Raw genomic sequence first — 24263 nt, 5'->3', positions numbered from 1 at the left:
GGGCAGATGCGATTTCAAACTTTTGATAGATGTTTTTGGAGATCAGGGATGGAGAGGGACCATACAGAACTAGCCGTTTTTTAATTTCCTTTCATTGTTTATCTTTTATTTTTTCCTACACTAGAAATTAAGGGAGTTGCTGAATTAATCTATTTAATTTATTTTTCCTTTTACGTAGTTTATAGATTAGAAATTTTGATTCAGTAATACTGACAAACTTCAATAATTTGCTGAATTAATCCATTTAATTTATTTTTCCTTTTATATGTAGTTTATAGATTAAATTTTTTTATTCAATAATATTGACAAACTTCAATAATTTGTACGAACATGTTCAACATATTGTATATGAATTATTGAAAACTTAAATTTACCTATTGAATAGTACATGGAAGTTGTTGATTTTTTTAAACAAAATATATGCAATATAGATATTGTTTTGTGACGTCAATTCTGAAGTTCAGACAAAATTGATAGGAGAGAAAAATAGGTTTGAAGCTAGAAATTGGACCCCGCTAATGCGACGGGTCGCGCTAGAGCAAAGCGCATGACCTGTAAGTCTGTCACCGCACACATTCCGCAGGCACTCCCACGATACAGAATGTGCGATGAACGACATCCACCTATTCCTTAACACTGTCATAGATAGGCTAGATTTAGGCAACAAGGTTATTCATGCGTGTGCAAACCACAAGAGACGACTATGATTTCAGTTGCAGCTTCTTAGATAATGTCAGTAATAAAACAACTAATGCGAAAGCACCTAAACATACAATGCCGGTAATTAAAAAACTCGACCTAAGTTGCTAAACGAAAGTTACAATTTACAACACAACAAATATGCTTTTAGATATTGTCATAGGTCAGTTTTACAAAAGAGGATCGTGCCTCCCAAGCTCGATAGGTGGAGGCAGAAGAAGTGCGAGGCGTTGCTTGTATCTCTCAATCCGACGAAGCCGCTCCTTTTGCAACCTGTCAAATAAACATCTGTCAGAAAGGAACGAAATAACTGATTGTCCAATCGGAATCACAAATCTTGAGTTATCATTTCTCGACATGCTTTTAGTTTGCAAGCTGCAATTCTACCAAGACAAGATGCTGTCGAATTCTATTATAGAAAGGCACTTACATATCCAACTTATAAAAAAACAAAAAGACGTGTACCAGTCATCTGTATTGCATTACTATATTTCAGTTCAATTTTTTCTAATAATTGATTCATCCTAACATGAAGATTGAGAAGGGATGAAAGAAAACGAAAATATACATACCCAGCACGTATCTTTTTTGCACGTTTTACATGTTGCTTCAATAAATCACTCGTGTTATATTTACCGTCAGCATTCTGCAAGATGAAAGATCAAATCCAGTGATATATAGGTCTAACTTGCAATACTAAATGAAAACACTTGTGTTTCTTGTGATGGAAAAGGAAGATAGAGGGAAAATACTCCAGAAACTACAAAATGGTAGATGATACAGAATCACAAACAAGTAACTCTCTCTGAACAAGAATTTTACAAAATATAAATACTACTTGACACCTTCAGTCTCGAGGAACAAAAACGAATTTGGCCATGCAACATTTTATGGTATATTTGTAAGGCAAAACACGTGAGCTTAATCTTGCCAATATGTTGGGTTTGGTACCTTTAGCCAGATGCGGTATGATTTAAGGTAGTGCCTTGTTCGTACTCTTCACCAGGAATAAATAAAACATAGTTTTTTAGTTCCCAACATGTTGGGAGGCACAATGTTGTTTTTGAGTTAGAAGGAACTAATAATGTCTTAGCAAAAGTGGGCACACGCAAGCAAGAGTATTCTATATTTCTATGTAGCACATATGACATAAGAAATACTTCTATAAAAAGAAAAATGGAAGGGTATGAGGAACAAAAGAAACAGGGTAAAATCGAAAACTCATAAGCCATTCTGCAAAAGTTGTCAAGTCCCAAGCAAGAGAATGAACTTTGAAAGTCAAATGTCATAATGCTAGTTATCAAAGACCTAGCTCGAAAATGCCCCCAAGAAGGTCTAAGAAAGATAAAGAAACAGTGGCTGATGACATCGGTGGGAAATTAAGCTGCATCTTCATCCACTCCTTTTGGCAAAATAATGAAGTCAAGACTAAAATGTTACTGTTTAAAGCAAGCCTTCTAACTGACTGCAGCTACAGACCTGACATATGGTGGAACCAACAGCGGATTTCGTCCTTATAATTTCAGAAAGTGGTATGGTGAAAACTTAATGTTCATCTTTCAGAAACCTAAAAACTAGCTAAAGAATTGGACAATAAACAAGTCAAGTAGATCCAGAATTGCCTGGGAAGAATGTATCCAAGTTGTGTGAGAACAGTGCATTTTTATAAGTAAGGTATTACCTGTGTTAAGTCAAAATAGCAAAATTGCAAAGTAGCTTTTATAAAACATACCTTCTGTGGCTCTTCATCTGAATCACTATCCTCAGCATTATTATTGTCTATTTCTGATATCCTAGAATCTACCACTGAAGCAGGCAAAGGTCTTGGAAGAATTGGCTCACCATTTCCAAAGCTTGGCTGAATAGAACAATGAGATAAGTGCACGCATAACATGCCACACATACAAAATCTGGAGTATGGACTGCAGATGAATTCAAATATTAAGAAGAAAACGGAGAAAATGGCACAATCCATCCAAGTATGGAGTATGGACTGCATACTCATTCACACAAAAAGAAGAAAGGGGGAAGACAGTGCAATCCGTCCACACTACACACAGTAGTCCATTAGTCATGTGTACACTGACAAACTGCACTCAGCCATTCTCACAAGTTTAAAGCTTGTTAAATTAAAAGAACTTCATATAACATAACACGTGTAGCCTCTGAAAGTAACAAGAGCAAAACACAGAACACAAATAATCCAGTTGTATACTGGGCTACTGGCAATTGCATTTACAACTCAAGACAAATATATCTTTCACTGATACTTGCATAATACAAAATGAAGAGGTGTTTGCCTTCATGTAAATCCAATCATAAGTTTTACAACACAGCATAATACTTAAATAATCCTTAACACACATACTTGAAATAAATGACCTCCAAGCAAAAGGACATAATTCATTTTGACCAATACTGATCAAATTTCCTAAATGAAAGTATCTGATCAGGAACCTACTTTATTTCTCATAAAACATACAAAACATTTATCTGAAGAATATATGTTATTTCAATCAAAGATGAAAAATTTGGAAAAATGAAAAACACCATAAATACACGTAAGGCGTGTTAGAAGGAGCTGATTTCGAGGAATTCCATGGTAAAGGAACTGTGCTATCTTAGAGCAATTTTAACAAGCAACCAAGCACTGCATTCATCTGGAAGAAGGAAAGTATGCTAACCTGACTTTCATGTGGAACACCATTACACACCCAGGATCGACAGAGAGCGTACAAGGATCCTGACTCAGTGTCCAGCAAGTTAACCTTTCAAGTAGCCAAAACATAGTCAAAAGAAATGTCAGTGCTTGCGCGCAGCCCACCTTGTTTATCAAGTTAACAAACAAGGCATGCATAAACTTCGAGAACTGGTCCTTCTTCAGCAACAGACAAATCCTTTCATAAATTAAATACAAATCTTAATCTCATTATCAAAGTATCAATGTGATCATAACATTTTGGAAGAATAGGAAGATGAGAAGCAGTTAGTCTTGCTTGAACAGAGAAAAAAGAAGTGTGAAGAACAAATTAAATTGTTGTGACTCAGAGTCATAACCTTTACCATCTCTGTGGTGAAATATTAAAATCTGTGGGATCATGTTAGCTTGGGAGATGGGAAACCTATGACTAATCGGTACAAAGTACAAAACTTGTAACAGCATGTCATCACAGGTCCCAGGTGTGTCATAAGCATACTGGTAAGTAAAGGTCCATTGGCATGTGGAATATTCACGGGACAAATTCAAACTATACAGAAAGTACAACCATTCCCATCTTATTAGACCATGTATTGACAGTAACACAACTGAGTGCAAATGTCACATTTCACCAACCTATGTCTAGAAAAAAAAAAGAGCATGTAGATTACTTACTTTGCGGTCATTAATCACCACAGTCGTAGAGTCTTCTCTGCTACTTTCTCTACAGTGAAGTCAAAGGCCAAGTTGTCACGTAACAAATTTCCATTCTAAAAGACAAACATCTATATGCTTGTTGTCTTCTCGTTTACCTGTCATTTGAGCTATCCTGCTCATTAGATGGAGCAATAGGTGGGACTGGATTAACCTAAGAAGTTCCAACAGAAACATGAGAAAAAGTATCAAGGAAACTTCAAAAATAATAAACTTTGCTCCAGAACTACCATCGAGGAATATCCTAATTAACACAATAACTGAAATAGATCATTTTTTTCGAAAGGACAACTGAAACAGGTCATGAACATCTAAACTCAAATAACATGCTAAGACAAGATACTTTGATTTCTTCTCTCCAGAAATTCACAAGGACTGAATCCCCAAGTCTAACCATTTACAACACCCTATATCACTTACCTCCACGCTAACATTGCACACTATTGGCATAGTGCCAGATAATTTAATTAAACGCCTCAACCTGCGCATCAGGTCCTAGACATATGCTTAATCAGATTCAAGTTATAAATTTAACGGAATTCACGATCCAAAACTACAAGCAGATATTTAATTGAAGGAGGATTAAAGCATCAAACTGAAAATCGATGAAAGGATCGAACCTTAGTCCAATTCCCCTTCCAGTCAGAGCTCACGAATAAAAGGTCACTAACCTTAGGCTGCGGGGCTATAGGAACTCCTCGGGGAGGTTGCTCGGGACGCAACGCCACGCTCGCCACCAGCGCCCGAGGCACGGCCGCAAACGACCGGTGCTGCGCGTGCACCAGGGGCTGTGCGATGGGGACGGCGACGGCGTGGGCGTGGGGGTACCCGAGGGCTACGGTCGGGACGCGTCGGTGCTGCACGGCCGCGGCCGTGCCGGCGGATGTCGCGACGGGGTAGAGGATGCCGTGGGGCGCGGCGGACACGTGGCTGGGAGGGTTAGGGTTTAGCGGGCGGCCGGTGAAGAGCGGGGGAGCCTGGACCGCCGTGGCGGCGGCGGCGAGGAAGGCTCGGGGGAGCGGGTGGGACGTGGCTGGCGCGGGCGGGGACGTGGCTGCGGCGGGCGCGGCGGCGGTGGTGGGTTGGGCAAGCGGCGGGGAGGCCATGGCGTGGCGCGGGAGGAAACGGGAAAGCGGTGGACCCGGTGGTGGGGTCGCCTTTTGAAATGTTTTGTTAAGAACATCACTCTTTAAATATCATCGATTTCGTCGTCTTTACAGTTTTATTACAGGGAAGAGTGAGTTTCTTAATTACGTGCCATTTTGGCTTATTTTTGCCATCACATGATCTGAGTAACGATTTTTCTATCTCTCGTTATGAGCGATCAGCATCATCCAGTACGACGGCGTCAAAGGCATTGTCCAGTTGGCACGGTCAGTCCATCTAAACCTACAGACATCACCCTCACGTTGGCTAGCTTGATGCCCTTGTCCGTGTTGCCAGCCTCGCTCAACTAATAGCCGCCACATAGCCCGACGACGTTAATCTCAATGCCAACGCCAGCACCTAGCACGGCGACGACACCGGTGTTGTCCATGATTGCTGGTCACCGAAGAGCAATGCCTCTCGCGCCAGTTGACCTAGCCCCCTTCACGCTGTCCTCACCAACTTTGGCTGGCTAGCTGCCGCCATCCGCGCCGTCCGGTCCAACGCCATCGCCAACTATCATGTCGTCCAACAGTTCGCCTAGATCCGCACCTCTGCTCAGTGGGGCAAACTCACCCGACTCCTACGCCGACTAGGCTGTCAGGACCCGCGCTAACTTCGGGTACCGTCATGAAGTCCAGAGGTGCGTCGGCAACACAAAGGCGGGCACGGTGGGGAGCGGCGGTAGTGGTAGCGACAACGACAACATCATCGAGAAGGAGCACACACGACTCGGGCAGAGGGACCAACATGAGTGGCTGAGAGGCAAGCAGTTCCTCCTCGGCTGCAAGTTGGACCCGTTTGGGTTGGACTGATATGTGCGCTCACAACCAGGGGCAGGGAAGTCATTTTCCATGTCTTGCCATGTCGGAATGGCCAGGTGGCGGAGAAAATAAGCCAGAATAGCATGAGTAAGAAACTTACTCTTTCATGTGACAAAAATACAAGGATGGCGAAGTTGATGGCATTTAAAGAGTGGCTATTGGTGTCGACTTAATTATCCCATTTAGGGGAGTCGGCTGTGCTACTTGGGTGGGAATTTGCAACAATTTTCAGGTGTTGGCACGCCCATCAGGGCCCGTTTGACTAGCATTCCAAATTCTGCCAGAAACGCTTCGGTTCTAGCTTCTTCATGGAAACATTTTCTAGTGAAGCAGGATCACTTTGTGCAATCGTTTGGCTAGTTGGATGGATTCTGATTCTCGGGACAGGATGACAATTGTAAATGAGAAGGAAGTGGAAACAGAAGAAACCATATTTTGTATGTTTCTCCCTCGTAGTGTAAAAGGGATAAACGTTTCTCCTGTTTTGAATTCGAATCGCTTGCCAAAAGCATCATTTGGTATGGATTCCGCTGATTCTAACCAGAATCAGAAACATTTCTTGTTGCCAAACGCACCCCAAATTTATTGGTGGTGACCCAGTGAATGATGATGCTCTTTGCAGAAATGACTTGCTCAAACGGCTTGCAGGTGTGGCACCTTATCGCAAACCCTTTGTGACATTCTGTAATGGAGCAATTGCATCCTTACCCTATTTTGAAGTGCAACTGTGACTTTACCCTTACTTTATAGACTTTATGATTTTGCCCCTCCTTTTTTGGAACAAATGAGCCGTTTGCCCTAGTTTCAACTCCCATTAGGCGCAGCCTGATTAGTGGAATTTTAAAAAAGAAAAAATAATTGAAAAATGACTAAATGACCATAGTTCCCTTCTCTCTCCAGTACCTCTCTCACTCGCGATGGAAAGGGACTAACCCCCAACCCCAACACTCACGCCACAAACCCCACCGCTGCTCACGCCGCGCAAGCGCTGCCTCTCCCCGTCCCCCTCCTGCACACGCTCCACATCGATTTGGGTTGCGCACAAACAAGGAGAGTCATCATTGCATCATCGTCGTCGGGTCGTTAGGACACATCGCTACCTGACTCCTTCCTCTGGCACCATCTATGTGGTGCCATGAGCCCGCCCGTGCTGCCAGTTTGAGCTGCGACTGGCCAAGGAGAGCTTCTCACGAGCGCCTGCAACTGCCGCATCGCCAGTCGTCTCAACACGTCATCGTCAGAATTGATGTCTCAGTGAGCTCCAAAGAGGCCCAAGGAAGCCAACTCCATAGCCCGTTTCACTTGCACCGTCTCCCAATGAGACCCCACCGTGAGCCCCCTCCTGCTGCCACTCAAGTTGGGCGCCGCCCAATTCTGACTATCGTCAGCCGACGCACCGCCTCAAGTGGGACCACCTTGGTCCTCCTCCGAAACCCTGAGGCCGGGCCTCACCACCGATGATGCCACTATTGCTGACGCCTAAGCCACCCCCAACCGTGCCCTGTGCTACGTGTGACTACCGCTGCTGCTTGATCTATTGATAAGGCTGGTAAGTGGACCCCACTTGACTGTTAAGAAAATAGGGTGAGAACCGCTAATGTTTAACTGCAGTGTTTAGACCTTAATCCTCTCTTGTGGTCAGTTGGTACCTTGTTAATCCCCTGAGAAATGCAGTTAAGTGCCCTGTAGAATCTCTGTTGTTGCCATGTTGATTCCAGTCAAATTTTGTCAACCAATGCACTTGAACCAAACAGTAGTTTGAACCCAATTTGAATTATGCATACAAGTGGCAATGCAATAGATAATTCTCTACAGTGTTGTTTATAAATTTGTTAGTTTAAATTAAACCTAATTCCTAGACCCAATGTAAAACCTTGGCTATGTCAATTAAATGAGAGTTGAACCACAAAGTACTTAGAAAAATAGGAGCAATGGTGCAAAGGCATACTTGTCTTTTTACAACTGATTTCATACTGTTAAGTGCCTTTAATGGAATAGGGGCAAGTGCAAGTTTTAGTTTGAAAAAACAGGGGCAAAATCACAAAGTCTATAAAGTAGGGGTAAAATCATAGTTACACTTCAAAATAAGGATAAGAACACAATTATCCCTTCTGTAATTCGTGTGTCCTCTGGTCCGCTTTGCAGTAGTGGATTCTATATTTTGCCTGTCATCTTGCCTCACGGTCCTTTCGTGCACCGTTTCGCGCCTCACGCTCTTATGTCTTGTTGTTCATCCTCCTGCTCTATTAAGCCACCTCCATCCACCATCAATTCGTAGAGGCATGGAGGAAAGTTGTGTCTTAGAGAATGAACAAGCAAGGATTGCTCTGATGTCTAAAGCAACAACATCTATGACCAAGCACCACAACAGAAATCAATCCATGCAACCGAACGAGCAGCTGATCATACAAGTTCTAGGACAATGTGAATTTACAACATATGCACCCAACATCTCGTCAAACATAATGCGATGCACTCTTCCCTTCGACAAAACATCATAGGCGCAAGGGAAGTGTCATTTGATCGAACGGCGATAGGATGGGGTTTAGGGTTTGAGGTCACGGTGAAAGAGACAGGAAGGGAAGCGGAGGCGGGAATAAAACCGCCTAATTGGGATTGGCGAGACACAAGGCTAGGAACATTGTCCAAGTGCATGCACTCGTGGAGAAAAAATTCTATGCAACCCTGTAGCACCACTTGGAAGACCATCACATGTCCCCAACTTGAATCTTAAAGTGGCGAACGAGATCCAATCAACGCAAATCATATATATTAAGTAACACACATGCATGATAATTTTAACGAGATCCACCATTTTAAGATACATATTATAGAAATATGACGGTCATTCAGACAGTGCTACATGAAAAGACAAATGTAACACTGCTGCATAAAAAAAACCGCTCGCGGAGGTGCAACATGCCGGACGAACACTGCAATAGAAGGCCCACGTTGGAAAAAAATCCTGATATGATGTCTCGTCGGAGTGTTCAGGGCCGAGAAAGTGTGGTTCTTCTACGAAGAGTTTGTCGCATCATGGGCCACCTATGCAATCCTCGAATCAAGACTGTGTCACCTACGGATTGGGCATTGTCCACAGCCATTGGTGAGCCGTGTCGTGCTTGTGTGCTTAGGGTTGGGATGGGGGGAGCCACCAGCCTGGTGGCGGCAGGACATCTGACGTGGACATGGTGGTGGCCACACGATGTGCTTGCTGCTTTGATAATGCACGGGTCCTGAATCCTGGAAGGCGATCTCTGCTAATATGAGGTTATTTACGAGTTCTAGCTGTCAATCCTGAGAGGCTGAGAATGCAATCTATTATATTATTATTTGAGTATTAAAAGGAAATATCATGTTAGCTCTTATAGCCATAAAATTACCATGTTAATCGAAAAAGAAAAGTATTTAGACTACTCATTGGTATGAACATCTAACAGTATAGATTAAACCAAAGAGTTCATATCAAATACGATTAATAAATATCTAAATTCGATATAAAAAATTTATGAAAAACAACAGTTCAATTTTCATACGAATTGGGAAGCAAAATAAAAAGTCTAAATAAAATAAATTAATAATAAATAAAACTGGGGTTAGAATAAGAAAAGATCCATATCAAATATAGACTTAGAAAAATATCAAATTATAATAAAAATATAATAGCTAAATAAAGAGTCTATGTAAAATATAATTAATTAATAACTAAAATTCATAATAAAAAATATTGATTTTTTTTCCAAATTCTTACGAATATAATAGATTAAGAAGCATCATGTAGCTCAAGATCATCGTATCAAGTAGGCAGCAGACAAGACATAACACGCAGGTAAGTCAAACATAGTTTGATTTTGTGGGCTGCCTATACCTTATATAAGATTCTAGTAGTTGATCAAAACGTATACGAATTGTAACTAAATGATTCTGATATAAGTTTGAAGTATAAATAATTTTCTCTTTTATTAACATAATTTTTATTTGTTCTTCTAATTTCATATGTTTTGTAACTAAATGACACTACCCTCGTAAAAAAATTAAAGAGACTATTTTTAATAAAATATTATCATAATAAAATATTACAGCGAGACTGGCTATGTTATTAACGTGAGCCATTTACTAGTTGCTATACAATAGCTAGCTGTTTTATTACGTGATTTCAATCGAATTTGAGGCCACCGAATCTGCTCTATGATTGCTCCGCTATGGTTTGATTAGTTTTTTTAGCTATAAAAATTTCACTTCATGGGCCCGATTTGTTCTTGTCATGGCTCTCTTGTTTTTTTGTCTGGTACATGCCTTTATTCTTTTTCAGGATTTGCTGCTTCATATGCCTGATTTGCGCAGTTGCGCTTCGTGGGATAACTTGTATTTCACTCATTCTTAAATTATAATTAGTTTTACAATCTAATTCTTTGTTTACTACACTGTAACCTTCGAATTTTGTTTTAAAAAAAAGACCGAGAACTGTATATATGCTAATTTTCTATGTTAATATTTTTGGTTTTGCTTCTGACTGCAATAAAAAAATCAGTCAATTCTTTTGAAGTATAAAATTGCTCTTGATTACGTTGTTCCTATTGGCTAAAAAAGTTGACTGCGATCCAAAACAAAAAATAGTTGAATATCAACTAGACAATCCCAGTCGTTTCAAAATCCAAAGAATAAAGCATTAGTGGTAAAAAAATTGAAAAAAAGCTAGTAGTATATTTCTTTCGTTTTCTATATAGTATTCGTGCTGCTTATTATATGTAACGAACTAGTCTTCCCATAACACAAAAATGAAATGGAGACATGTCTTTATTGAACCTCCATGAGAAAAACAAATCAGTGCATAATAACCTCAACAGTACCTACATGTTCGCAGGCATCGTCCGTTACAGCAGAATATGTTCAGCAGTTTAACTTAAACATGACACAATTACAACCTGCTTGTATCCTCGATCGCTCACTAGCTCCCATTGACCTTCCGACAGTTTGTCCGAACCTCCCCCTGGCTCCCCGTCAGCGGCTCGATGTTCCCCATGTTGATCATGGACCTGGCAAAGCTCTTGAAGAACGCCTTCTGGCTGCTGGCGAACCGGTCGACGAGCGCCGCCGTGGGCGCGCCGGGCGTCGACAGCAGCTCCTGGTCGGACTGCAGGAACCCCCGGCGCACCTCGAGGTTCGTGTAGTAGTTCTTGTCGAAGGTGTCCGGCGTGGTCGGGTCGAGGTCGTTGAGCGCCGAGCTGTTCCCGCCCCTCGGGCATCTCCGGGAGAGGAACGCCCGGTATCCCCTGTCCAGCGTCGGGTCCGGCCTGTTCGTCCCGCTGAAGTTGTACAGCCGGGCCGTCACGAACTGGCACTGCGCGCGCCCAAACGTGTGCGCCCCTGCATGCAGCGAGGTGACAACCATGTGACGCCATGATCATCTCTGTCCCTGCAGAGTCACACATGGCACCGATCAATTGAGTTGTCTTCTTACCCGAGAGGGCGACGAGGTCGGTGTCATCGAGGCCGACGGCACCGAACTTCTGCTGGAGCGTGGTGAGGTTGTCGAAGGGGCTCGGGAGGTTGTTCGCGGCGGTGATGTTGGCGGTGGTGCCGTCGCGCCGGCCGAGCCGCACACGCCACCGGGGGCCGCCGGACTGCGTCCGTGGATGCATGGGAGATGAGACCACGCGTCATGTGACCGTGCTGGATTAAAGAGCGGCACGGAAAGGAAAGCGTTCGGTGTGACCTCGACGTCTGGTGCTGACACTGACAGCCGGTGTGATGTGACGTTTGAATATCCACGTCGTACTAGGTTATCTGTTTTTATGCTCCAAAAAGATGAGCTATGCTGCTGACTTGTCATAGATCTCTTTACAGGCATCATAGTTCAATTATTTTGCACCGACGGCTTTCAAATTATTGCTCCAGGCTCGGAGTTATTGTCAACCGGCAAGAGCAAGCTATCACACTGCCAGTTTGCTACAGCGCGCCAGTGAAATGTTCGTGAACAATGTCTCTATGTTAATCTTCAATTCTTCATTCATCAGCTAATAATTAGCAGCTAACCTCCAGTGAGGTCAATGTGTGTGTTTTTTTTAAAAAAAATAGTGAGGTTAATCCGTTAATGTGGTAATGGTGGATCGGTACGGAGTATATGTACATTTTCTGGGCAGAGAAACGTACCAGTTGAACCGAAATCTTGGCGGCGATGGCGAGGATGTCCGCGCATGAGACGACGCCGGGGCAGGCCGCCTCCAGCGCCGCCTTGACGGCGTCCACCACGGGGAACCCGCGCGCCGAGTTGTTGTTCGGCGTCGCGAACTTCTCCGACACGATGCTCGAGCTGTTGTCCAGCAGGATCGACCCGTCGCAACCCTGAAGAACACACGACGCACGGGCGGGGTGTGCGTGTCAGAACCGCGCAAGGCATTGGCAGCAAAGGGCGGGCATGGTTTTGGTGTTACTTGGACGAAGCAGTCGTGGAAGTGGAGGCGGGTGAGGCTGGCGTAGATGCGGACGTCGGCCTGGCGCGCCTTCTTCAGCACCCGCCGCACGATCCGATGCACGTCGGGGCACGTCCGGTCGTAGTACGCCTCGCACAGCTGCGCCGCGCCGGCCTGGACGCCGAACCCGAGCGCGACGGCGACGGCCAGGAGGACGACCTGAGGACTACAAGAAACGTCACGGGGCGCCGCCATTGGTCTTTTCCAAGCTAGCTGCTGCACACGCGTTCGCAGGCGCTGTTGTACGCTTGCTCGATCTGCTGCGTACGTACTCGGGTGGTTCGCTCTCAGGACGGGCCGGCAAGTTTATAGCCATGGTGCTCTGCTCGCCGGTGGTTGTCGCATTTGGGCACAGGGAAAGCGCCTTTTTCTTGGATCTGAAGGATGGGCGCCACCGTGTTGTGCAGACTTTTCCGTCGCGGCGTCGTTTTCATAGGGCAATGCATGCATGCAGGTATGCGAACAAAAGACACCCTGCATATGCATGGCCATGGGCGAAGCTACTTGGAAGTCACGGAAAAAACGGAAATTACAGCTAAGCTTTATAAATTTTTAGACCGGGTGAATAGACCTCTTATAATTTTTTTGAAATCGATGGTCTACTACTTTTTACCAACGCTTCTTAAAACACACAAATGAAAACAAATAGAGAGAAACAAGTGAAAGAAACAAAATTTGAAGAAGTCAAGGCTCTCGTGGATGAAATATAAACTTTAGATTTCATAGAGCACTAATCCATGAGTCATCGCTACAAAAGCAAGCAACTTGTAAAGAAAAACTCGAAAATAAAGAAGATGATCACCAGATAAAGGAACTCTTTAGATTGATTACTCAGAGGTAAGAGAATGTGATACCTGAATTTATACTATTATATACTTATTTTATACCCCTAGCAACAAAAGAACTACTTCACAAAAGTAGAAAAGCTGTAGCTTAAAAAGAAAAAGAAAATCACAACAAAAAAAGAAAAACTTATAAACTTATAAGGAAACCAATTGATAGAAACTAGAAGGAGGAGAATTCAAGCATATGCAAAAACATAAACTTTATTATTCAAATAGGTCAATCCTATTTTAGACGGATTACAATAATTTTTTCTCTAAAAAACTCTCACATATTACATAGGCTAAGTATTCATCTTCCTCTTATCTAAAATTCTAGCACTAGACTCTCAAATAGGTGGCACAAGAGGTTTAAGTGGCTAATTCAAACTCTCTCATAGCCCTACTCCTCTATTTATAAGTCTAAAAAATTTGATCTCTAAATTTACTAGTTTATTATCAAAATACACCTCTCTTATAGTATACTTCTACATACCATCGAGGATATTTTGGTCTATTTTCTACTCTGTCCATCGAATGGCTATGACACATTCACAACTTAACTTTGCCTCGACGCAAGCTTCGCGATGATATCACATACTCCTCCAATCCTCTTATAATTTTGAGGTCTAACCGTAAAACCCTTTGTACGCTTCTCAAAGCGTGACTCGTCACTTGTTTATATTTTAAGCAAGCGCTATGATGTCGACATGTATATTTTGTCTTACGATTCTGACCACCAGCAAGTATCTCCCGTTCCCGATCCCTCGGCCGCTTTATCACTTACGCCGGTATCTCTTTTGCTTGACTTTATTAACGTGTCATCTTCATCCTCTATTTCATATTTTACTTGACCTCTACGTGTACAGCTAAGATCACCTTTAACTCTGTCCGACCTACTTGATCATTCGGCACCAAGCACCCACTTAGCACCGATCACCCGTCGGCGACCGTCAAATTGCATCTATCGTATATACATCATGAGATAAGCAAACATATTTCTCCAACTCTAATTAATCCATAATAAAAATGCTTAAACTAAACTTAAGCAAACCAAAACTCAATAAACCAAATTAACAATATTATCAATCACTCATCATATATAAACTAAACATATTTTAACTTGGTTTCTCAATTTTATTAATCTTGTGGGCTGCACCTCATCGATTTTGCTTCGTCACTGTGCATGGCCATCGGCCAGAGTGCACCTAATTTTAACCGAGTGATATGGTGCCAACAAAATAAGGCAGCACACCGTACACAGTACACGCTTAAGTTTTGCTCTAGTTTGGTGCGGCCCATTGGTTGCCTGGTCCCCTGGCTTTAGTCGACACGCACTTTAATCTGCACCAGACATGCTGAGTACCGACGTTCTGAAGTTCATCTCAGATAAAGAAGCCCCGCGAGAGTTGGTAGCGTGTGAAAGTGTACGTAACTGAAACTATCAAGATTTAAGATTTGTTCAGACAAAAAGGATCGCTCAAGTTATCATGACTACTAGCCGTTTAGCCCATGCACATTTGGTTTTGGATTGTCAACTAGTTCATGATCAGGCGAACTTAAGCTATCTGTTCATTATTTACTATGTGCTGCATTGCCTTGTATGCCTCGTTCAAGAAGTGATATAGACGAAAACCTTTGCTTCCCAGTCACAATCCGATCTCATGCTCCATAGTAGCACAGTACAGCGTCACTCTTCAGTTTGGCCAGATTTTACGTCGGGATAGCTGCAAGACTTGCAGTACTTATCTGCAGTAGTACTAATTACTTTTTTGAAGCATCTGTAGTACTAACTATGATTAGTACTACTATATGTAGTATAATTATAGAGAAGGCGAGGCATCATTCTCAGAACAGAAGGGGGCATGGTACGATTAGGTGACAGAAGAGAGAGAAGCATGCCAAGCAAGATCTGAGGTTTCTCACAAAGGACTCGTTAACATTTTTTTTTTCTTGCTTGTTCAAGGGAACATTGGCGACTGCACGCACCTACTAATCATTGATCAAATTGCAGCGGCAGTTACAGATTCCTCCATTCTTTTGCATGGTTTGTGGCAGAGAGGCTGATTGCTACTACCACTCATCCGTCCGATTCAGTACATTGTTCTCCTGTACTATTATTGGTGATGGACCCTAGCTTAAGCCAAACGAAGCAAGCTCATACATGGTACGTACATAATTCAACCCAGCGCACGATTCAACTTTCGAGGCCATGCCAAATGCGTAGTGATACGCAAGCAGGTTGCTCAGTTGACGGCCCTGCAGTTCTTGCGGATCTGGCCGGCGGAGCCGGTGACCGGGCTGATGTTGCCCATCTTGACCATGGACCTGCCGAAGTCGCAGAAGAAGCGCTCGCTGTTGGCACTGTAGGCCTGCACGAGCGCCTTGGTGGCGGCGACGCCGTCGGGGCTGGAGAAGAGGCCCTGGTCGGAAGAGAGGAGGCCCCTCTGGCTGAGCAGGTTCTGGAAGTAGTGGTTGTCGAACGCGTCGGCGGAGCCGTTGTCCAGCGCCGCCGTCTGGTTGCCGTCCCCGCCGCGGCAAAGGGTCTGCAGACTGGACGCCAGGGACGGGTCCAGCGTCGGGTCGACCGAGCTCGTCGCCGAGAAGTTGGACAGACGGCTCCTGAACAGCACGCACCGCGCTCGTCCGATAGTGTGGCCTCCTGTTCAGGGTTGGATGATCGACACATCAAGTTGTAACACACATACTACATGGAGTAATTAAGCATGAACAATCTTTTTGTCCGAGTGGATATATAGCTGGAGCTTTTGAGCTAATCATATCGATGTCTGTGAGCAGTTAAGTTGTCATGTAATTTGGAAAGAAAATTTATCAGGTATTTTTCCCCCAAATGGAATAACAGGACCTTAATTCCAGATCAAGGGTTGTACACTGAAGGATATGAGTGGGACTACCTGATAAAACGACCACGTCGGTTGTATTCAGACCCACATCCTTGAACTTCTTTATGATTTCGTTGATCCGATCGATTGGCTGAGGCAAGTTACTGTCAGCTCCGGACTGATTCGCCACCAGACCGTCCCTCCTTCCCAGAAGAACATCGTAGTCTGGCCCTCCACTCTGAACAATACATCAACATTTTTTAAGTGTGACCAATCGATGGCTGCATGAGCATCACTACTGAACAAGGAAGGAACGTATACCAGCTGCACTCCGTATTTAGCTGCGAGGGCAAGGATGTCGGCGCAGGACACGACCCCGGGGCACGCATTCTCGAGATCGGCCTTGATCGCGTCGACGACCTCGAACCCCCTCGCTGAGTTCAGGTTCGGGGCCGCCAGCTTCTCGCTGTTGCTCCCGTCCAGCAGGATCGACCCGTCGCAACCCTGCAGACGTACGTACAGCCAAGGCTCTTTCAGTGATCAGCACATGAACTCCAGAGCCTGAAGAGTGGTGCGTGCATGCGTGTGCGTGTCAGCTGTCGTGTGTTACGTTGACGAAGCAGTCGTGGAAGTGGAGCCTGAGCAGGGAGGCGCCCATCCTCGCCTCGGCCTTCATCGCGGCGGACACGCGCGCCCGGACGATGCCGTCCGCCTGAGGGCAGCAGTCGTCGTAGAAGTCGTCTGTCAGCTGGCCCCTCGCCGGTACGGCGGCGCCGAGGCACAGCATGACAAGCAGGGCAAGGCAGTTCATGTCTCTGCAGTAGTACTCTATTTGTGCTGCATGTCTCTGCACTGTCAGATCAGTGCTTAATTTGTTGGCTCGATCCTCTCTTTGCTTCTTGCTGCAAGGCTTATATAACCGGTTTAAAACCGCTGTCAATGTCATTGCATAATGCATAATTGCATATGGTGATTATTAGAGCATCTCCAGCAGTAGTACTGTAGCACTGGAAATTAATTTCCAGCATATCCTTCATCCGGTGCTACAGTACCGTACAGTATTACACTGTAGCAGTACTGTCCACAGAGGCTGACAGTGGGTCCGGAGGGAAGAAAAAAATAGTAAAAATCAGTAAATAGGATAGCTGTTAGAGATAAAAATAAATAAAGAATGTTGTAATAGTGATAGAGGATGTTATAATAATATTTTTGAAAATAAAAATTTGAGATAGTCACTGAAAATAAACTTAGTTAAGGTTGTTGGATAAACGATAGCTCGATGACGAGTAAGCGGGCGGCTGGTCGAGTGATGTGTCAGTCAGCGTGCAGAATCGGCCACAGCCGGACGCACTGATCCATCTCCTTGCGTTCTTCTGCACGGATCAAGTGGCTAATTGAGTCAAGAGCACTGTAAATCTCTGTGCCTAGTGGAGCTGCACTTAGCACGCTTCCTGGTGCTTTTCTGCATGTCTGCACTGGAAGTGGTAGTTTTTCCCCTCCGAAAGGACGACCGGCAGTGGTAGTGGAGCTCCAACCAAAGTGCAAGCACAGTAATGTGATGCACGTTTCGAGTGGACCTTGGGGACGGCGGCTAGCTGCGATGTAATGCATGAACAAATTAAAATAAATCTGCAGCGGTGCTTACGTACACTACTACAGAATTACTAAAAACAGATGATATATTATACATAGTTTTTTAAGATTTATCATAGATAAAATATTCTTGGACGGTTGTTAAGACATACATGTGTAACTAAATATTCTTAGATGTTTAGATGTGAATGCACTCACATACGGTTTTTATAAATCTGTCTATTTCTATTATACAGACACAAACGACTTTTAAAAAAATCTATTTATAATATTGTTACAGATGACTTTATGTAAGATCCGTCTGTGTCTATTCGGTAAACACAAATAAAATTTATAAACACTCATATGTATTTAAAGATCTACGAACGTTTTTAAATTTGACCACCCGTCTTCTATAGCTCTTTTGGCTTACCGCACATACAATCTGTTTGTCTCCCAGGCTCTTTTGGCTTCCCTCTCATACAACCCCTCGTCTCCCCTCAATATAAAGCAATGAGAGTGTTCTTCTTACTCAATCGTTATATCCAAGTGTTCCATTGCACTGAGAAGCATCCTCACTCGCCATCAATATCGGAGAAGCGAGATCTCAACGAGGGCCGAATCCTTTTCACTGCACCGATGTGAGTATCATATAGTTCCCTTCGCGGTTTAATTAGAGTTTGTTAGGTTTTCATTGTTTCAATTTATGCAACTGATGTCACAATCTTATTCCCGTTGCAGATCTGCAACTGCACAATTCACGGCAATCAGGAGGTGGCAGGATGAGGTTGCCTCTATGATGGCTTCAACGACACCGATGTTTGGCGTCGACTTCGGCTCGGTGGACTTCGTCTTCTTCGCTGCTGTGAATGCCCTCTCCATCGACTCTGTGTATGCCATCAACCACATTCTCCATTATGTTCTACATAATGGAAATTTCTCCATTGTTGTTCATCAGAATGGAGTCATTTTCGTCAACTGCAAGACATGCTTGAATGCTCATTTCTTGCTGAACCATGGCTGGTTGTTTGGCAGCAACGCAGTCTGGTTCTGGTTCATACGTGAGATAGTCAAGGTGTAGCTAGATCCGGATGACTGTGAGCTGCTAATTGAAGATGATACTTGTGTTGATATTGTGCTGAATTGCAGGAGGCTGAGATGATGTCTATCATCTCATCTTTTTTAAACACGGTGTTGATTGACTTAAGTTTGTCGATCAATTTTCGTCTTTTTGAAAGACGACATCGCTATGATGTCAATCATTTCATCCTTTTGGAATACGTCGTTGATCAACCAATGATGTTATCGAAGATTAGTTCCTGATAATATATCTATAATTGAACTGAAGTTCCTTGGAGATCAGGGATCAAGTAGGAAACAAGACACATGATGTAGACAGGCTCGAGCCCCTGATATAGAGTAATACCCTACGTCCTGTGTGGATGATATTGCGTATGGATTATCTCGAGTATAAGTAAGTGGCTAGACCTATTAAAATAGAGTAAATTGGATCTAAACTAATCTAGGATTAAAGTCATCGAGTATCTCTAAAGTTAGGATCTTGGTGCTTGCGTCGAGTTATGTAGGCATTGATCTATTGTGAGTTCCTCTTTTGGGGATCTGGATCCCTGCCTTATATAGGGGTCGTGATGCCGCCTTGAGTCTGCTGTAGTCGATAGGGAGTCTTCCATCTTGCCGGCCAATGTAAGGCAACTGAATCCAGCTTGGACACTAATTGTACTCGAGTCGATTAACCTTATCGAGACCTTCCTAGTATAGGCTTTCGTGATCTTCGAGCATACCGAGTCTCGTAGATTCAGATTCGCAATATCCAAAGTCATCCATCAGGTGTACGGTGTTCCCTATCCGTGTATGGTGTACTTCCTATGCGTATATACCATATAGTTAAATATTCAATAGTAGCCCCGTAATTCTACTTATTAGGGAGGATTTTCACAAGCGCCTACTCGAGTACTGTTAAGTCTAAGCCTGGTCGAGTTAGGCAAACAAAGCTTGCAGTAGAAAGAATCGAGCAAAGAAATCTCTAAATTTAAACTTGCAGTAGAAAGCTTGCAGTAGAAAGCTTCCGAGTATCGAGTGGAAAACTCTATTGGGTCGAGTGCCCTACCATTGTCCACACTCGAGACTCAAGTAAGGCTTGACAACTCGACTTCTCAGCATCCGTCTCTGAGTAGAGTTAAAAAGAAATCTCTAAATTTAAACTGTTTGCTATAGACGCATTTAATGGACTCGAATGGGCGTGCAAATATTCGCATGGCGCCATCGTCCTGTCTTTCACGCTGAATGCAATGCCACAGTAACGGGAGTGGTTACCAAAAAAGACATTGCTATTTATACGTACCAACATGTACTGTAGCTATTCTTCATCCTCTCGCCACCAATCTCTTGCTTCAAGCTCTTGCCTTTCTCCGACCAAGAACGAGCCATCGCATATAAATCTCACCCCATGGCCTCGATCACCATACTTAGTGTATTTTTCCATCTATGCGAAGCCTTCCTCGGTATAGCGCCAAGCTTGAATTTGCTCCAATATTTTTATCATCTAAAAAGGGATACTAAAAATAAATATGTCGGAGGTTGTGGTTTCCAACTGCAGAACAGAATGAAGAATCCCTATACCCCGGTTGCGCTAATCTCGTAATGGCAAAAAGATTGGAAGAAGAATTGGTTTTATGTTTCCAACCCTGACCAGGTTACGTCTCCCTTAGTCTATAAGGGCCTTCAACCTCACCCAAATCCATCCTGGTCGAAGAAGCACCGCTAGCTTGACCACACTGCACACTCGTCAAGAAGATTGGCGAGCTTAGATAGAGCGGTTTTGATCGGGTGGCATGTGGCCAAAGAATTTATTAGTTGAAGGTCGAGCCCCTTGAAAGCCCGGGATCACTATGCTTGGGACTATGCTGGAGACAATGATACCTCCCAGGACATGGCGAGATGTAAGATTTAGTTATCATTTAACTACTTTTGTAGCTGCAGTCGAGCTCTTTTGAATGATTCCTTTTTTTCCTTTAGCCCTGTTCCTGCAAGACACTGCTGCTCGATTGAGCAAATTGTTCACTGAAGAAGTGCAAACATACCCTGTTTGGACCTACTCCCTCAAGAATCCTCGACCACTTGTAAGAATTTACTTGGATTGAGAAAACAACATTGATTATTACTTGCTCGACTTGATTTATCTTTTTGATCACAAGTTCTAGCCTTCCACCAAGAAGATACCTCCTCCTTTGGCGCTAGCAACAAGGGGAAAACACCGACCGGTCAAGAGGCCAAAGGATCTCTTTGATCCAAGAGATCATCCTTGCCATCCGACCCATCGCCCCTCAAGCGTACATAGGGAAAAAAAATCAATTGGTACTGAAATCAAATCCTTAGATGATCATTTATGTAGTTGCTATCAGGATTATCAAGCATATTTAGCCTGACGTCTAGTCTGTATGGGGAGCCTGACTATAGGGATTGACTGGAGCATCCCCACAATCACCTCCTCGAGAAATCATCACGCCTAATGACTCGGTATGAGAGGTAACTCGTATCAAGTTGAACTCCTTACATTGGTCATTCCTCTGAGGATTTACTCGATAAGTTCAAAATGATGACAAGTCATTGTAGGCTAATTTTTTGCAGGCAATGGCTTACTTAACTTTATTGGACTCCCAGGTCATCCCTTTGGCACAAGTAGCCCCAGCTGCTGGTATGATGAAGAAGAAAGTAACCATCAAGAGGCAGAAGTCGAACATCGTTTCATGCATTCCAACGACCAAGAGGTTTGACTCAAATAATTACCTTATCTTGCGGCCTTCCTTTTCCTTCCTCACCTTGTTAATTGCAGACCGTCCTCCTCAGACAAATCAAAATAGTAGACATCAAGTGGTCCAACTGGCTAGCTGACTCTATCCTCCCCAGCGATGTCGCCTTCGCTTCCTCGAGTAGAGAAACCTCCCACGGACGCACCTGAAACAAGCCTGCAAGCCAAAAAAGCTGAGACCCCAGCATCGACTCTAGCTGATGATCCTTGGGCAGCATTAGATGATCTCCTCAAGGCTGCAAGTGTCTAGGTAGCTGCTGCCAAGGCTCACTATTCAGAAGTTGACTACAACAATTGTCGAAAAGAACAAGATACGCTACTTGCTGCTATCTTGGAAAGAATTAACGGTTAGTCTACCCACTGATCACTAATATGAGATTCAAAAGTCGGGTAGCTGGTGATAATGTTTGTTTCCTTTCCCAGTTCTCGAGTCCTTCTTGAGGAACAAATGAAAACCATCGAGAACAAGGACACATATCTGGAAAAACTCAAAGGTGATTTGAAGAAGATAAAGATGACCAAAAAGACATGGGCACATGGCTACCGATTGTGACATCATGGCTACCGAATGAGACACTATGGGTACCAAACGAAATGCGACTGCTACCGAATGGGACGCTACGGTTGCAGAGCTTCAGAAGCTAAGGGATCAAACTCTCGATCGCATGAACCAGTCGGTCTCCGTAAGCGCCAAGATATTGCTTGGTCTCCTCAAAAGCTATAACACCGAACTCGACACATCAATAGTGATGGAGGGTTTCGATTGTTTAGAAGAGGTGGCAGCAAATATCATTCATAATGTCAAGCCTCTTTAGGGCTTAGACTGCCTGACGACAAAAGCGAATGCAGTCTTTCTAGCTGATTGTCTATGGTCCTTGACTCGAAACATTTGAAACTTGATCCTTGGTTTTGGGATGTCTGTAAACATTACTATTGTTTTGCTTGACCATTATGCTTTTGCTATTATTCCCTTGATGATGAAATAGAGTTAGCATAAGTAGATGCAAAACCTAATTAGTACATGCTAAAACTATCCTTGAAACTTATTTATCAAATATTCATCAATACTTGAAAGCTCAACTAGACATATTATTAGATGCATTATACTTTAGCTAACTTGCGTATTTGACCAGTGTGTGAACACGAACTCGATAGAGCACATATGGCACCGACTAGAACTTCATAATCTTGTTGGTCGTTAATCGTGAGATATGTGACAATCTCTTGTGCTGTTATACCTTAAGAGGTGTAGTTGTTGGTCATTAACCCAACACATGCCTCCATTGGTTCTATTCATTGCAGTCGATGTATAGCCAGATAAACTTTTGCAAAAAATATGTGTTCACAAAATATGGTATTATTATGTAGCCCCTAAATCTCTGGTCAAGGAAAAGATTTCCTGATCGGAGAGTAATAAAGAACATACATGTACCATCAAAAGTATATGATGTAGCCTCCGACTCTTTGCTCGATGACTGGATCGAGTGGAGAGTAAAACTGTAACATCAAAAGTATGCGATGTAGCCCCCGACTCTCTATTTGATGTGATAATCAAAATAGAGAATGGATCAGTAGCATCAAAGATACTCGACGTGGCCCCTAACTCTTCACTCAGTAATTGAGTTCAAGTAGAAAGTAGAGCATCAACGCTGACATTAAACAATGTAACTCTTGGCTCCCTGGTTAGCATGATAAATAAACAGAGAGTGAAGCATAAGCATCGAAATTATATGATGTAGCCTGGCTGTGTAGAAGTACATGAAGAGATCGAGGCATGGCTCGACCCCGATAAAGTTCTCACACATGTGAGCAAAAACACTCATCATGATAATGGAGTTGGGGTTAATGTGGAGGTGATGGATGTCATAGAAGGAAACGATGATAGTGAAAAACTCGGAGAAGGATGGTATGAGACCGGCCAGGAAGAAGGAGGCAAACATCACGATCTCCCCCTCATGGGGAGCAAGCGTGTCCTCCCCAACACGGTACCCAGAAGAAAGGCGGTGAGGGAGCATACGGCTCTCGTACATCTGAAAGTGCATCTAGGCCCCCTAAGTAGGTTTTGACTTATTGATGATAAAATGATTAAGGAACTAATATGTTTATCGAAGCTATGAACAGGTTTTAGTCTCATTTGTGAAGACACACGACAATTGACGCCCCTCGAAAAGAAAAGAGAAGCGGTTTGTAGTACTCAATAGGATTTAATTTGTTCTATCGTTGAAATTGAGTCTAGGATAGCCGTACTATCAAGGGGGATACAATTGTTAGCTTTTATGGTGTCTCAATGCTCAAAGTAACCTATTAGAACCAATAGTTGAGAGACACATTCACCCACAGACACCGAGAATAATAGGTAGATTGTACTGAGCCCGGAGTCTCCGGTGTTCACTGGATACTCCGGTACTCAGTGTTTTAGGCCGGAGTCTCCGAGAAAGACTCCGTTAGAGAGCCTCAGTTCCGAATATTTTTTTAATTGTCTGGAGTCTTCGGTGTTCACCGGATACTCCGGTGGTTAGTGAATTTTTGGTTGGAGTCTCCGAGAAAGTCTCCGGCAGAGATCCTCGGTTAAGCTTTTATTTTTAATAGAAAAAGACCGGAGTCTCCGGTGTTCACCGGATACTCCGGGTAGATAAAGTTTTTG

At 43.5% G+C, this 24263-nt stretch overlaps 3 protein-coding genes across 4 annotated transcripts; all 3 read right to left on the bottom strand.

Moving 5' to 3' along the window:
- Nucleotides 1-702: 702 nt before the first annotated feature.
- On the bottom strand, nucleotides 703-5284 carry LOC133916573 (uncharacterized). Of its 2 annotated transcripts, none has more exons than XM_062360306.1 (7): nucleotides 4732-5284; nucleotides 4210-4265; nucleotides 4073-4121; nucleotides 3384-3467; nucleotides 2432-2557; nucleotides 1272-1345; nucleotides 703-972 (listed from the first exon to the last, which is right to left on the bottom strand). In XM_062360306.1, the coding sequence occupies exons 1-7, from the start codon at nucleotides 5215-5217 to the stop codon at nucleotides 870-872; spliced, it is 978 nt and encodes a 325-aa protein (XP_062216290.1). In that variant the 5' UTR covers nucleotides 5218-5284; the 3' UTR covers nucleotides 703-869. The 2 variants fall into 2 exon arrangements, with proteins under 2 accessions (XP_062216290.1, XP_062216291.1); XM_062360307.1 differs by having other exon boundaries at nucleotides 4783-5284.
- Nucleotides 5285-10860: 5576 nt separating this feature from the next.
- On the bottom strand, nucleotides 10861-12897 carry LOC133916572 (peroxidase A2-like). Its single transcript, XM_062360305.1, has 4 exons — nucleotides 12516-12897; nucleotides 12235-12426; nucleotides 11543-11705; nucleotides 10861-11448 (listed from the first exon to the last, which is right to left on the bottom strand). The coding sequence occupies exons 1-4, from the start codon at nucleotides 12747-12749 to the stop codon at nucleotides 11030-11032; spliced, it is 1008 nt and encodes a 335-aa protein (XP_062216289.1). The 5' UTR covers nucleotides 12750-12897; the 3' UTR covers nucleotides 10861-11029.
- A 2396-nt stretch (nucleotides 12898-15293) lies between these two features.
- LOC133914811 (peroxidase N-like) lies at nucleotides 15294-17164 on the bottom strand. The gene is made up of 4 exons (XM_062357817.1): nucleotides 16829-17164; nucleotides 16540-16722; nucleotides 16291-16456; nucleotides 15294-16037 (listed from the first exon to the last, which is right to left on the bottom strand). Exons 1-4 carry the CDS (start codon nucleotides 17162-17164, stop codon nucleotides 15622-15624), a joined length of 1101 nt encoding a protein of 366 aa, XP_062213801.1. The 3' UTR covers nucleotides 15294-15621.
- Nucleotides 17165-24263: the final 7099 nt, after the last annotated feature.

The sequence above is a fragment of the Phragmites australis genome, chromosome 4, assembly GCF_958298935.1.
Source record: "Phragmites australis chromosome 4, lpPhrAust1.1, whole genome shotgun sequence".
In the NCBI taxonomy this organism is placed as follows: domain Eukaryota; kingdom Viridiplantae; phylum Streptophyta; class Magnoliopsida; order Poales; family Poaceae; genus Phragmites; species Phragmites australis.
The sequence above is the reverse complement of the archived record's forward strand: the minus strand, read 5'-3'. Positions and strand labels throughout refer to the sequence as shown.